At 48.8% G+C, this 16,008-nt stretch overlaps 1 protein-coding gene across 5 annotated transcripts in view; it reads left to right on the plus strand.

Moving 5' to 3' along the window:
• Window positions 1-16,008, plus strand: part of RILPL1 (Rab interacting lysosomal protein like 1) — a 46,276-nt gene that overhangs the window by 19,060 nt on the left and 11,208 nt on the right. For 4 of the 5 annotated variants that reach the window (XM_005670586.4, XM_013982783.3, XM_001925355.8 and 1 more), the window contains exons 3-5: window positions 566-684; window positions 1,889-2,110; window positions 14,029-14,201. In XM_005670586.4, the coding sequence (XP_005670643.1) occupies window positions 566-684; window positions 1,889-2,110; window positions 14,029-14,201 (514 nt within the window). Of the gene's footprint in view, window positions 1-565; window positions 685-1,888; window positions 2,568-4,086; window positions 4,933-14,028; window positions 14,202-16,008 lie in introns of those variants that run through there. The other variant, XR_014827305.1, reaches the window with a different exon arrangement.

Genomic DNA, 16,008 nt, shown 5'->3' on the forward strand with positions numbered 1-16,008 from the left:
CTTATAGACAAAATGACAGCTAACACTTAGAGACTCTTACTCTGTGCCTATTGTGAGTACTTCCTATAGATTAACATGTGCAACCTCACAAGAGCCACCCCAGATGGGGCCTCTGCATGATCCCCATTTGCAAGTAAGAAAACAAGTGTGAGGTCATCTCCATTGTGTGTATGGACCACATCTTCTTTATCCATTCCTCTGCTGATGGACATTTAGGTTGCTTCCATGTCTTGGCTATTGTATATAGCACTGCAGTGAACATTGGGGTACGTGTATCTTTTTGAATCATGGTTTTCTCCAGATAGATGCCCAAGAATGGGACTGTGGAATCATACGGTAATTTTATTTTTAGTTTTTTGAGGACTCGCCATACTGTCTTCCATAGTGGTTGCACCAATTTACATTCCCAGCGACAGTGTAAGAGAGTTCCCTTTTCTCTACACCTCAGCATTTATTGTTTGTAGACTTTTTGATGATGGCTATTCTGGCTGGTGAAAGGTGTGCCAAACAGTTTAAATAAGAGAGGGAGGTAAACTCACCTGCTGGTCCCACTCATCCCACCCAGGCATGTCAGAACGGGAACGGCAGGTGATGAAGAAGCTGAAGGAGGTGGTAGACAAACAGCGGGACGAGATCCGTGCCAAGGACCGGGAGCTCGGGCTGAAGAATGAGGATGTCGAGGCTGTAAGTGATGAGCCCCGCCCCCACGCCCACCCTCCCTGCCAGCAGCTGCCAGCAGGTACCAGCAAGAGACTGGACCCTCCCCTCAGGATGCTCCCCTTTTCAGAGTTCCTGTTGTGGGTCAGCAGGTTAAGAACCCAACATAGTGTGCGTGAGAATTCGGGTTCGATCCCTTGCCTCGCTCAGTGTGTTAAGGATCCCTTGTTGCCCCCAAGCGGCATGGGTGGCAGATGCAGCTCTGGTCCGGTGTTCCCATGGCTGTGGCCCACTGTCAGCTGCAGCTCCAATTCAACCCCTAGCCTGGGAACTTCCATATGCCACAGGTGTGGCCATAAAAAGGAAAAAAAAGAAAGTTTCCCTCTCTCTCCCTCAGTCTCGCTACATGGGCTCCGTGGGGTGGAGCCAGCAGGTGAGTTTACCTCTCTCTCTTATTTAAACTGTTTGGGCTCTGTGTGTGTGTGGCTTTATGGGCCCAGCCCTAAAACAGTAGCTGTGGGGAGGACCCTTCACTGGAGGAGTAGGAGGGAATATGGCACTGCCCAGTGACCTCTTTCCACATGCTTAGGAGGTCCCCAGGGCCCGGTCAGCCTTTGTTCTAACCCTGAGACTTCTCCATCCCACCTCCTTCATGCCACAGCATGATCCAGGCTGCTTCAGGAATCTATAAGATGTCTCCACCTAAATTAGAAAAAGATGTTCCTTTCTCAAGGCATGTTACTTCCATCTGTAAGGAAATTGTTGTAATATACTAACAAGACACTTAGCTTGCATCTCTCATAAAATTATCATAGTAAATACACAAATTGTCCATCTATGGCATCAACAGTATTATAAGAATCTGAACACATTTCTCATTTTTTTGTGTGCCTTTTTGTCTTTTTAGGGCCGCACCCTCAGCATATGGAGCTTCCCAGGCTAGGGGTCCAATCGGAGCTGTAGCCGCCGGCCTACACCACAGCCACAGCAACGCCAGATTTGAGCCGTGTCTGCGACCTACATCACAGCTCACAGCAACGCCTGATCCTTAACCCACTGAGGGAGGCCAGAGATCGAACCCACAACCTCGTGGTAGAATCTGAACACATTTCAAAGGAATCAAGACATGTAAAGTATGAATGGCACGCCTGTAGATGGTTTGCCCTTGTGCAGTGCACAACATGAGCTACTGTATGTTGCAGCCCCAGACCTGGCCTTCCTCTCTCTACAGCTGCAGCAGCAGCAGACCCGGCTGATGAAGATCAACCATGACCTCCGGCATCGTGTCACAGTGGTGGAGGCCCAGGGGAAAGCCCTGATTGAACAGAAGGTAGAATTAGAGGCAGATCTGCAAACCAAGGAGCAGGAGATGGGCAGCCTGCGGGCAGAGCTTGGGAAGCTGCGAGAGAGGCTGCAAGGCGAGCTCAGCCAGAATGGAGATGAGGAACCTGAGGTGAGTGGGAAGCCGGCTGCTGAGGCGGTGTGGAAGGGAAGGTCTGTAGTCTGGCTCGAGGTGGGCAGGGCTGCCTTGCTTTCCTCGCTACACTTGAGGGAACTAGGAGGCCCAGGGAGAGCCAGCTGCTGGCTAGAAGACACACAGTTGGGAGGAGGCAGCACTGGGTCTGGAACCCAGTACTCCCCGTGTTCTAGCCTATAGTATCAGGCTTGGTGCTGGTTACTGGGCACCTGCCATTCATTCATTTTTTAAAAATAATTGTTGACTGTGTTGCAGGCATGGGGGATAAAATGGAGACCTGGTTCCTGTCTAAACGGAGCTTAGAGCCAGCATGGGAGACAGACATTAGTCAGATAATCACATAATATATGCTATGACCCAGCAGTTCCACTTCTAGTCATATGCCCAAGGAAACTGAAAATGCACGTCCACATCAAAACCTGTATATACTGGAGCTCCTGCTGAGGCACAGCTGGTTAATGATCTGGCTTATCTATGTGGTGTTGCCAATATGATCCTCTGCCCAGCACAGTGGGTTAAGGATCCGGTGTTGCTGCAGCTGTGACTCCAGTTTGATTCCTAGCCTAGGAACTTCCATATGCTGTGGGTGCAGCCAAAAACCAAAGGGAAGAAAAGCACCTGTACACAGATGTTCATAACCAACTATCCCCGATAGCCAATAGGTAGAAACAACCTACATGTCCATCACGTGAATGTGTAAAATGTGATCTAGCCATACAGTGGAATACTCTTCAGCCGTAAAAAGTAATGAAATACTGGCACATGCTACAATTTGGAGGAACCTCAAAAACAGGCTACATGAGGAGTTCCCATCGTGGTGCAGTGGTTAACGAATCCGACTAGGAACCATGAGGTTGCGGGTTCAGTCCCTGCCCTTGCTCAGTGGGTTAAGGATCTGGCATTGCCATGAGCTGTGATGTAGGTCGAAGACGCGGCTCGTATCCCACATTGCTGTGGCTCTGGCGTAGGCTGGCGGCTACAGCTCCGACTAGACCCCTAGCCTGGGAACCTCCATATGCTGCGGGAGCGGCCCAAGAGATGGCAAAAAGACAAAAAAAAAAAAAAGTTACATGAAAGTAGCCAGGCACTGAAGCCCACATTTTATGAGTCCATTTATTTGAAATGTCCAGAATAGGAAAATCCATAGAGGCAGAAAGCAGATTGGTGGTTGCAGGGATTGGGGAGAGGGGAGAATGGGGAGTGACATCTAATGGGTTTGGGGTTTCTTTGGGGATGATGGAAATTAGATCATGATGATGGTTGCACAACTGAATGTACTGAAAATCTCTGAATTCTATACTCTTTTATGGTGCATGTATTATATCTCAAAAAACAAAAAGGTGATTTATGCTAAAGGAGAGGTGTGGTGCCAGGAGGCCCTGTAACTGAGGGAGGAGCTGGACTGTGTAGCTAATTGCATGGACTTTCAAGCCAGTCTTCCTTGGTTCAAATCTAGCCTGTTCTTTTACCTTCGTGACATGGAGTAAATTATTTAGCCTCTCTGTGCATCAGTTTTCTCATCTCTAAAATGGAAATACTAAATAAATAAATAAAAGTAACTAAACTGGAGGTTCCTGGTGGTCCAGTGGTTAAGTATCCAGCATTATCATTGCTGTGGCTAGGGTTTGATTCCTGGCCCAGGAACTTCTGCATGCTACAGGCACAGCCAAAAATAAATAAAATAAAATGGAAATCCTAATGACAGCACTTACCCCAGATTACTGTTATGAGAATTAAATGAATTAGTTCATTTAAAGTGTTAGCTGTTGGAGTTCCCGTCGTGGCGCAGTGGTTAACGAATCCGACTAGGAATCATGAGGCTGCAGGTTCGATCCCTGCCCTTGCTCAGTGGGTTAACGATCTGGCGGGCGTTGCCGTGAGCTGTGGTGTAGGTTGCAGACGCGGCTCAGATCCCGCGTTGCTGTGGCTCTGGCGTAGGCCGGTGGCTACAGCTCCAATTCAACCCCTAGCCTGGGAACCTCCATATGCCACGGGAGCGGCCCAAGAAATAGCAACAATAACAACAACAACAAAGACAAAAGACAAAATAAATAAATAAATAAATAAAGTGTTAGCTGTTGTTCTTGGAGTTTCCGTTGTGGCGCAGTGGAAACAAATCAGACTAGGAACCGTAAGGTTGCAGGTTCGATCCCTGGCCTTGCTTAGTGGGTTAAGGATCCGGTGTTGCCGTGAGCTGTGGTATAGTTTGCAGACATGGCTCGGATCTGGCGTTGCTGTGGCTGTGGTGTAGGCCAGCAGCTGTAAGCTCTGATTAGACCCCTAGCCTGGGAACCTCCATATGCCTCAGGTGCGACCCTGAAAAGACAAAAGACAAAAAAAGAAAAAAAGTGTTAGCTATTGTTTTTATCATGGTTGTCTGGGGAGTCATTAATGCTTCCCCAAGGAGGTGATCAAGAGAATGAGTGAGAGTGAACTACGTAAAGGGGGCATGGCATGTGCAAAAGCCCTGTGGCAGGAGAAATGGGAGTGCAATCGAGGAGGTATAAGAAGGCAAGGGTGGAGTTCTGTTGTGACTCAGTGATAACGAACCCTACTAGGATCCATTAGGATGTGGGTTTGATCTCTGGCCTTGCTCAGTGGATTAAGGATCCAGCGTTACCAAGAGCTGTGGTGTACGTCGCAGATGAGGCTTGGATCCTATGTTTCTGTGGCTGTGGTGTAGGCCAATGGTTACAGCTCTGATTCAACCCCTAGCCTGGGAACTTCCATATGCTGCAGGTGTGGCCCTAAAAAGACCAAAAAAAAAAAAAAAAAAAAAAGAAAGAAAGAAAAGAAAAGAAGGCAAGGGTGACTGGTGCGCAAGCTGATGGGGCAGAGAGAGGGTCTGAATGAGGTCAGAGAGGTTGCCAGGGGTCAGTGCTGCAGGCCAGTTAGGCTGTAGAGTGGAGTTTGGTTTTTTGTCTGCAAGCACTGCGCTGGGTGCTGTGGAGGTTCAGAGAGCTTACAGCCTAGTACAGGAGACAGACTTGGAGACTAGCAGCCAACTTAAGGCAGGAGGTTGTCTTAGTCTGGGTTACCTCGCAGCAGAACTTGAGAAAAGGACTGTGAGCAGGAGGTTAATCTGGCAGGTGACCCCAAAGACCAGAGGAGTGAGACTGGGAAGGAGGAAAAGGGAAATTGAGGGTATGTCACTGAGATCACAGGTCAGTCCCACTGGGACCTCTGAGAAGCATCATAGAATGCCTCTCAGAACTTTCTTTCTGCAGGGAGTTCCCTTTGTGGTGAAGTGGAAACAAATCTGACTAGTATCCATGAGGACGCAGGTTGATCCCTGGCCTCACTCAGTGGGTCAAGGATCTGGTGTTGTCGTGAGCTATGGTCGCAGACTAGGCTCAGATCTGGTTGCTGTGGCTGTGGCTGTGGCTAGCAGCTGTAGCTCAGATTCAGCCCCTAGCCTGGGAACCTCCATATGCCTCGGGTGTGGCCCTAAAAAGTGAAAAGTGAAAATTAAAAAAAAAAAAAGGAACTGTCTTTTTGGAGGCAAAAGGCTTAGAACAATTATCCACAAATGCCTGACCCAGTTAGCTAAGGGCCGCCTCTGGGGGGTGTCATCTCCCCAACACTTCCAGAACTCACGGAGCGGATTTTGGGGAAAAATAGAAACACAGGAGTCTTGGGAGTGCTGGGACGCAGGTTCAGTCCCTGGCTGGGCACAGTGGGTTAAGGATTTGGCATTGCCACTGCTGTGGCTCAGGTAGCAACTACGGCTTGGATCCAATCCCTGGCCCAGGAGCTCCATATGCCATGTGGTGCGGGGCAAAAAAAGGAAAGACATACAGTGTGTGCTTGAGGTGGGACCCTGTCCATATGGATGGAACTGCACTGAAAATTCAGGTAGACCCCGGAGGTGACAGACACCAGAGGTGTCTGTCTCACAGGTGTGCCCCCAGAATGTGCCACAAATACAGAGATAAGGCAGTTAATCCTGATGAGGGTGGTGTGGAGTTTCATGGACCAGCTGTTGTTTCCAGCTGGATGTCAGTGATAATAATGTTAACATTTTGATAGGTAGATGTAGAAGAAAAATATAATGAAAGGTTAGTGAAAATCTTGGGGCTTGCTCTTTTTTCCCAATAAATATGTATGGACTGTTTAAGGTTTGCCGGCACTATGCCAGACTCCTGAAGGTTACAGGTGGGGGAGGTAAGACAGAGGAGCTTGACCTCAGGTTGGCTCAAGTCCCAGCACAGTCATTAAGTATCTTGTGAATTCAGGCCATACACTTCTACGTTCTTTGAAGGACAAGAATCTCTGGATACAGATAGGGAGGTAAGGGAAAGAGGTCTTAAAAGGGAGAGAGTAGAGTCTGCTTTTGGGTAAAAGTGACAGAAGCCTAAGTTAAAAGGGTTGAGGATTTTTTTTTTTTTTAAGGGATTTTTGGCTGTGTAACTAAAAGCTTTGAGTTAACGATGGCTTCAGGTATAGCTGCCCCAATGATGCTGTCAGGTATTTGTTTCAAATCTTCTCTCAGCTTTGCTTTCCTCTCATTGGTATCATTCTCAAGCAGCTTCTTGCCATATAGTGGCCCTTGGTACTAATCAGCTTGGCAACCCCAATGGAAAGAAATTGCCTCTTTCTCCATTTCTCAGCAAGTGTCTCAGGGACCCTCTCATTAGCCCATCACTGAGCCAGTCATTGTGGTCTGAGAATATGCATATTGTCCATTCTCAAGCCACAGGGTTACCCCTGATGGTGCCCATCTAAACCACATGCACGGAGAGTGTGAGAGGGGAGTTTCTTCAGAGGAAAATTACGATGACTCAGCCTGGAGACAAGCAAGAGCAAGAACGGGTACAGGCCAGGCAGAGACAACAGCTGTTGCCTAAGATGCCAGAGGGTCTGGAGCTGAGAATGCCACACACACATAACCCTGAGCAGTGAGGGATGTGGATTCTTTTTTTTTTTTTTTTTTTTTTTTTTTTTGCGTTTTAGGTCTGCACCCAAGATATATGGAAGTTCCCGGACTAGGGGTCAAATTGGAGCTGCAGCTCCCAGACTATGCCACAGCCATAGCAACTCAGGATCCAAGCAGAATCTGTGACCTACACTATAGCTCACAGCAACACCATGTCCCCAATGCACTGAGTGAGGCCAGGGATCAAACCTGCATCCTCAAGGATACTAGTCGGATTCATTTCCGCTGCGTCAAAATGGGAACTCCCTATGAAGTACAGATGAAACAGTTTGAACAAGGAGCTGATGGCAGACATGGCTGTCAGGAGCCCTTTGCAATCATCCATGCAAGGGCGGGACCAAGTCTATAGCATGGATGGAGGGGAGGAGCCAGTAGGTGCACCTTGAGACAGTCACTTCCCATTTCCCCCGTGTTCCCCTTCCAACCTCCTGAGCCCCATGAGAGCTTAGGCCTGTCCCCAGCTGGGCAGGCAGGGCCCAGTCCAAGCCTGGGTCCCAAGGATGTCATGCCAGCCACGAGACTCTGAGCCCCGCCCAAGACCTCTTTGGGACAGGGACATTTTACACCTCCTTGGCCTGGCTGCATGTTGGTTTCAGTTTCCTTTCTGGCACCATGGGGGTGGGACAGAAACGGGAGAGTAAAATCAGGTAGCAGTTATGACTAACCCACTGAGCTGCCTCACAGCGTCTGTTCCCAACCCAGAGCGTCTTTGGCAGGTTTGATGCCATCCCTTAGAGCTGAATAGAATTCTGGATGCTTGTCACTCAAGCCAGGGAAGCAGCAGGTTGTGGTGACTTCATCACCTGCTGCCATGTGACTTGGGGGCCCATGCATCTCTTTGGTGGTCAGTTTCCTATCTGACAAACAGGAGGGGAATGAACTTGACTTGATTCAGTAGATCTAATACTGTGGTTGGAAGTGAGGGCAGTGGGATCAGAGGAGGACACAGTGAATTCTGAGTGGGGAGGAGAGGGCAATGCAGGCCCGGAGGCATTGAGGTGGGTCTTGTGGCATGGGTAGGATGGCCAGGAGTGGATCGGGGGGGGGCAGGCCATTCCAGACAGGAAGAATAGCCTGATCCAGACTAGAGAACATGCAGGGTGTGGCTGGGGTGGTAGTTAGTCCTGGCACAGGATTTGTGAGGGAAGATGGGAGCTATGGAGGGATCCAGAGCTGGAGAGGAATCCGTTCTCATCATTGCCCCCCGTTTTTTGGCTATGGCTGCAGCATGTGGAAGTTCCCAGGCCAGGGATTGAACCCGAGCCACAGCAGCGACCTGAGCCATGGCAGTGACAATGCCAGGTCCTTAACCTGCTACGCCACAAGGGAACTCCTCTTTGTGCATTTTCATGACAGTTATTGAAATATAATTTACATGCTGTACAATCCAGCCATTTGAAGTGTACATGTCACTGGTTTTTAGTGTATTCGCTATGTTGTACAGTCGTCACCACATCTCGAATATTTTCATCACCCCAAAAGAAACCCATACTGCGCATTTAGTAGTCACTCCCCATCTCTGCCTCCCCCACAGCCTCTGGCAGCCGTTCATCTACTTTCTGTCTCTATGGATTTGCCTATTCTGGACGATTCATTGAAATGGACTCATATGACATGTGGCCCTGACTGCCTTCTCACTCAGCATGTTTTCTTTCTTTCTTTTTTTTTTTTTGTCTTTTTTTTTTTTTTTTTTTTTGTCTTTTTGCCTTTTCTTGAGCCGCTCCCACGGCATATGGAGGTTCCCAGGGCCAGGGGTCCAGTCGGAGCTGTAGCCACTGGCCTACACCAGAGCCACAGCAACACAGAATCCAAGCCGCGTCTGCGACCCACAGCACAGCTCATGGCAACGCCAGATCCTTAACCCACTGGGCAAGGCCAAGGATTGAACCCGAAACCTCATGGTTCCTAGTTGGATTCGTTAACCACTTCGCCACGACGGGAACTCCACTCAGCATGTTTCTAGTTCATCCAGCTCCTCGTTTTTTAACTGATGGTTTTCCTGCCTTTAACAGTTAGACATATAAATCCTTAATAAAATGAAGTTGGTTTCCTGTCTAAAGAACTTCACATAAAATCAATTTTTAAAAAACTCTAGGGAGTTCCCATTGTGGCACAGCGGAAACGAATCTGACTAGGAACCATGAAGTTGAGGGTTCGATCCCTGGCCTCACTCAGTGGGTTAAGGATCCGGCATTGCCGTGAACTGTGGTATAGGTCACAGATGTGGCTCAGATCGGGCGCTGATGTGACTGTGGCGTAGGCCATCAACTGCAGCTCCAATTCAACCCCTAGCCTGGGAACTTCCATATGCTGAGGGTACAACCCTAAAAAGAAAAAAAAGAAAAAAAAAGCAACCTGTAAAGTTCATAGTGCCTCCTTGATGTCACTGTCTCTGCCTTACAAGTTCTGATTTCTTAGTAAGTTGGGGTTTCCTAAGTCCATGGGGAAAGCAGCAAGGGGCCTGATGGCTGGCCTGTGAAGCAAGGTTTGGGGGCTAAATTCAGTTGTGGTAGCCTGGTGCTACCAAGGGTGACCAGTGGACGGTCATTCCCCATTGCTGGGCCAGGGGCCACTCAGAAGTATGTTTCAAGGGGCTTCAAGAATGCAGGAAGTAGCCTTGATGTACCCAGGCAGTGGGGAGCAAGCCCAGGAGGCCAGGCCCCCCTAAGGTCTCTGGATGGTCCCCGTTGCTTGGTGGCTGGTCTCTCAGGCCTCCCTGGAGAGCCACTAGAGCCTAGGCATGTCCCTCAAGCTGTGCCCAAAGAGCCTCAGGGGACCAGCCGACAATCGGTGATAACCCGAGCCACGTCCAAGGTCCCTTGTGAAGTAAGCCTAGCCGGCCTGCTGCTAATCAGCCCGATTGCCATGTTGGGAAGAGCCTTTACAGTCTCTCTCAAAGACTGGGCTGCCCAAGGTGCTGCATCAGTGCCTGGAGGCCTCAGAAAAGCTGAAGCCCCAAGCTTACCTTCTTCTGCACTATTAGGCAGTAGTCCCAGCAGTCAGAACTTTTTTGCAAACCTGTCTGGGAAACCCCCATGCTCTAAGGGGATCAGGTTGCTCTGTTGATAAAAGAACCATGCTTTCTCCTGAGGAAAAGAATTCAGAGGGATTCCTGTTGTGGCTCAGCAGGTTAAGAATCCGACTAGTATCTATGAGGATGCAGGTTCAATCACTGGCCTCTCAGTGGGTTGAGAATCAGGTGTTACTGTGGCTGTGGTATAGGCCAGCAGCTGTAGCTCCAATTAAACCCCTAGCCTGGGAACTTCCATATGCTTCAGGTGAGGCCCTAAAAATAAAAAAAGAAAAGAAAAAGAACTCAGAGGATTTGCCTGGTGGCCTAGAAGTTAAGGATCCGATGTCCTCACTGCTGGTGCTTGGATCGCTGCTGGGGTGCATGTTTAATCTCTGGTCCAGGAGCTTCTGAAGGATGTGGGTGTGGCAAAAACAAAAAACACTCCAGTCCCGAGGAAGCCCTTGTCTTGGGTGATGACAACCCACGGGGGTGAGCAGGGAACTGCTGTGGCTTGAACGCATGTGTTCATAGGAGTACCCCAATGTCTGGTGGGAAGGGCTCTTAGAAATACTGGTTTTTCGAGGGCTCGATGGGGAAATGAGTGCCCAGAGGGGTGCGGGCAGCTTGCCCAAAGGCCTCTGGGAAAGTGAGGGGTTGGGCTCCTACACTGCTGGTAGGAATGTACATTGGTGCCACCACTATGGAAAACAGTATTAAGGTTCCTAAAAAATCTAAAACTAGAGTTGCCGTATGATCCAGCAATCCCATTCCTGGGCATCTATCCAGAGAAAACTCTAACTCAAAAAGATTCATGGGAGTTCCCGTCGTGGCGCAGTGGTTAACGAATCCGACTAGGAACCATGAGGTTGTGGGTTCGGTCCCTGCCCTTGCTCAGTGGGTTAACGATCTGGCGATGCCGTGAGCTGTGGTGTAGGTTGCAGATGCGGCTCGTATCCCCCCGCGTTGCTGTGGCTCTGGCGTAGGCCGGTGGCTACAGCTCCGATTCAACCCACAGCCTGGGAACCTCCATATGCCGCGGGAGTGGCCCAAGAAATAGCAACAACAACAACAACAAAAGACAAAAAGACAAAAAAAAAAAAAAATTCATGCACCCCAGTGTTCATAGTAGCACTATTGACAATAGCCAAGACCTGGAAACAACCTAAATGTCCTTTGACAGAGGAATGGATAAAGAAGATGTGGTACATATATATACATATATACGCAATGGAATACTACTCAGCCCTTAAGAAGAATGAAATAATGCCATTTGCAGCAACATGGGTGGACCTAGAGATGATCATACTAAGTGAAATAAGCCAGACAAAGATAAATACTATGTGATGTCACTTATATGTGAAATCTAAAATATGACACAAATGACACCATTTCCTCCCCTAGTTCTTGGGCGGGAAGAGACCCTACTCCACAGCCCAGCCATCTTGGGGAGCAATGTATGTCAGGTTTCAGGCACCTTCCCTACCACCCAACTGCTCTGTGCTGTCTCCTGGTCAGATCTGCTTCCCATCCCATGCCTGTCAGGTAGCTCTTCTGTCAACTGATCTGCCCTGGTGGGTGGTGTCTCCTTTCAAATGTCCTTTCCCAGAACAGCATGTCCCCACCTCTCTCAGGGTGAGCGGCATCTCAGCCCTGCCTTCTGGAGCCCTTCAACATCCTGGCCCATCGAGTTTGGAGTCTCTCTCTTTTTTCTTTTTTAACGGCCACACCCGTATCTTATGCAGGTTCCTAGGCTAGGGGTCTAATTGGAGCTACAGCTGCCAGCCTACACCACAGCCACAGCAACGCCAGATCTGAGCCGTGTCTGTGACCTACACCACAGGATCCTTAAGCCACTGATCGAGTCCAGGGGTTGACCCCGAAACTTCATGGTTCCTAGTCAGATTCGTTTCCGCTGTGCCATGAGGGAAACTCCTGGAGTCTCTTTCTCCTTGTGTTTCTGTGGGGTTTTCAGGGAAGGAGGCAGAGAGTGGTTCTGTATTTCAGTCCTTCTTTCCCCCACGCCACTGCTCTCTCACTGTTGTCCTAAGCTTTGTCCACACCTGCTCGATGATCATGGGACACTAGCAGCTCAGGAATAGTGCACTGCCTGGAGAGGGTGGGCCACCTGCAGATTTGGCCAGCTGACTTGGAAAACTTGCAAAAACGGCCATGATATAAAAAAAAAAAGGAAAAAAAATGTTGGCAAGGGTGTGAATAATACTGAACCCCTCCTATACTGCTAGCAGGAATATAAAATGAGGCAGCCACTGTGGAAAACAGTTTGGAAAAGTTGAACATAGGGTCACCATAAGACCCAGGAATTCCACTCCTAGCTATAGACACCAAAGGACTGAAAACAGGTATTCAAGCATATTTTCTTCATGGCAGCACTATTCACAATAGCAAAAAGGTTGAAACAACCCAAATGTTCATCCGTGGATAAAAGGACAAACAGAACGTGGTTGATTTACACAATGGAATATTATTCAGCAATGAAGAAAAATGAAGCACTGACACAGGCTGCAGTGTGGATGAACCTTGAAAACAGGATACTGAGTGAAAGAAGCAGACAAAACCCCCCACATATTGTTAGATTCCATTTATAGGAAATATCAAGAGAAGGCAGATCCATAGAGAAAGTAGATGGTGGTGGCCAAGGGCTAGCAGGAAAGGGGGGCACAAAACAGGGAGTGACTGCTAATGGGTGTGGAGTTTCCTCTGGGAAATGTTTTGGAACTAGATAGAGGTGATGGTTGCACAGCATTGACAGTCTCCTAAACACCACTGAATTGTGTGGGGGTGGGGTGGGGGAGTTGGTGTGTTTGTTTTTTCCTTTTTTGCCATCCTGCAGCACATGGAGTTCCCGGGCCAGGGGTCAGATATGAGCCACAGTTGCAACCTACACCACTGTTGCTGCAATGCAAAATCCTTTAACCCACTGTGCTGGGCCTGGGATCAAACCTGTGTCCTTGGGGCTGCAGAGACGATGCTGATTCCATTGCACCACAGCAGGAACTACTGAACTGTGTATTTTATTTTAATTATTATTTTTTTATGGCCATACCCTCGGCATATGGACGTTCCAAGGCTAGGGGTTGAATCGGAGCTGCAGCTGCTGGCCTACGCCACAGCCACAGCAATGCCAGATCTGAGCCATGTCTGTGACCTACACCACAGCTCATGGCAATGCCGAATCTTTAACTCATTAAGCGAGGCCAGGGATTGAACCCACATCCTCATGGATACCAGTTGGGTTTGTTACCACTGAGCCACATCGGGAACTCCTGAATTGTGTATTTTAAAATGGTAATTTTTGGAGCTCCCGCTGTGGCTCAGTAGTAACAAACCCAACTGGTATCCATGAGAATGCGGGTTCGATCCCTGGCCTCTCTGAGTGGGTTAAAGATTCGGTATTGCCATGAGCTGTGGTATAGGTTGCAGACGTGGCTCGGATCTGGTGTTGCTGTGGCTGTGGTGTAGGCCGGCAGCTGTAGCTCAGATTCAGCCCCTAGCCTTGGAACCTCCATATGCCAAGGGTGCAGCCCTGGGAAAAAAGACCAAAAAAAAGGTAAGAGGGAAGAACATGGGTGAGGGAAAGCAGGGAAATTTAAGAGGGTAGCAGCGTTAGGGGGTACACTGTTTCTTCTCCTTGGTTACCTTTTAATGCCATTTGTAATAAAACCCTGAGTCAGGTGGGGAGGCGTTGGGACCGTGGGTCTGGCTACTGAGAAGGCAAACCCTGTGCAGGTGGCCGCTGGCTTTCGGCTCCAGAGGGACGTGACTGCACAGAACGTGAGCAATGGCCGCCCACGAGTTCTCAAAATAGCGCCCTTGGCAAGCTGCTCAGGGCCAAGAAGGGTGGGAAATTCGGGCTCCGGCAGGATGCAGAGTGGGTGCTGGTGGCTGCGGCCAGGAATTCATTAGCAGCATCTCTGCCTCCTCCAGATGGAGCCGGGTGGAGAGGAGTGTGTCTCCGAGGCGGAGAAGGTGGCCATGGATCTCAAGGACCCCAACCGCCCCCGATTCACACTGCAGGAGCTGCGGGACGTGTTGCACGAGAGGAACGAGCTCAAGTCCAAGGTGTTTTTGTTGCAGGAGGAACTGGCATACTATAAGAGGTGAGTGTCCGGGGAGTTCCCAGGTGACTCTGAAGTTGTGCAGAGTCTGGGGACAAATGAACACCTGGAAGACTCGATTGCATCTGTATTCATTGTGGGGACCATCTCTGGCCTGAAGCACTTAGAATTTCTTTCTGAAACTCTTGGGCTCAGGTGCATCTTACGTCAGAGCTTTCCCAGCTGTTAGAAAGGAACATTACACATGTGGTATTATTATCTTATACTACCAGCAGGTTCTGGGGCAGCTCCCCACATCAAACACATATTTTTGTAGCAGAAGATATGAACCCTTGGGAGTTCCCACTGTGGCACAGTGGGTTAATGATCCAGCTTGTCTCTGTGGTGGCTTGGGTTTGATCCCCAGCCCAGTGCAGTGGAGTAAGGATCCAGCATTGCTGCAGCTATGGCAGAGGTCGCAGCTGCAACTTGGATTCAGTCCCTGGCCCAAGAATTTCCACATGCCACAGGTGTAGCCGGAAAAGAAAAAAAAAAAAATCTACGAATGTTTATGTTAAATGGGATTAAAATTATAAACAGCCTCACAAGATTTCATTTCAGGTTTTGCCACCAAATGAATGACAAAAAAATAAATTTTGGTTTTTAGAGCTCTTTGGATTTGGGAATTACAGATAAGAGATGTTGGAGCTAGACAGCCTTGTTCCCTTAGTCTATCTGTGGCCCATGAACTTGCACATATTAGAGCTTCACTGTCTGATAAGGTAGCCACTAGCCACGTGTGGCTATTTAAATGTAAATGAGTTAAACCTAAGTAAAATGTAAAACTCGGTTCATCAGTGGCACTTGCCACATTTCAAGTGTACCATTGGCACTTGTGGCTAATGGCCACCATATTGGACAGCAAAGATAGAGAATATTTCCATCCTTGTGGAAAGTTCTTTGGATAGCACTGCTCCTGACTCAGACCACCATCTCATATCATGTCACCTTCTACTCATTTAGCTTTGTACACCCTGCCTTTCTCTCGATTCTGCAAAACACACCATGCTTTGTTCTACCTCAGGACCTTTGCACATGCTGCTCCTGCAGCTCGGAAAACATTCCCCTGGTGCTTCCCATGGTTGACTCCTGGTCATTCAGGGTTTAGGTCAGGTGTCACCTTCTAGGAGAAGCTTTCCTTCCCTATCACCACTCCTCCAAAGGAGTACTCCATCCTAGTCACTGTCTATCATTTTACCCAGTTTTTCTTTCTTTTCTTTTTTGGCTGTCCTGCGGCATGTGGAGTTCCCAGGCCAAGGATCACATCGAGCTGCACTTGCAACCTATATAACAACTGCAGCGATGCCAGATCCTTTAGCCCACTGTGCCTGGCCAGGGATTAAACCTGCGTCCTGGCGCTGCAGAGATGCCAGTGATTCCGTTGTGCCACAGTGGGAACTCCCAGTTTTGCTTTCTTCATGGCTCTTTTCACCATCTCACATTATCCTGTTTATGAATGTGCTTGTTTAATTGTCTGTTTCCACACCAGACTACAACAGCATGAGACCAGAAACCTCATTTGTCCTGTTGATGACTAAGTCCCCAGCACTCAGAATGCAGCTTAGCACAGAGTAGGTGCACAACAATTATCTGTTGATGGAGAGCTGGAAAGAAGGAGAGGTGCACCAGATGTGGTCCTTGCCACAGCAGGGAAGATAAGACATCAGAGAAAGTACAGTGCCACATATTTTTATTGAAAACTCACTGTGAGTTTGCCACATAGGAAAGTTTTATGACAGCGTATACCCTGGCTGTTCAAAGAAAGGAGAAACCACTTCTGGCTTGGGAATGGAGTCGAAATCAGGAAGGC

The sequence above is a fragment of the Sus scrofa genome, chromosome 14, assembly GCF_054392235.1.
Source record: "Sus scrofa isolate SSC_HxYL_T2T_F1_AM1 chromosome 14, Sscrofa_HxYL_maternal_Yorkshire_Landrace_v2.0, whole genome shotgun sequence".
NCBI lineage: Eukaryota > Metazoa > Chordata > Mammalia > Artiodactyla > Suidae > Sus > Sus scrofa.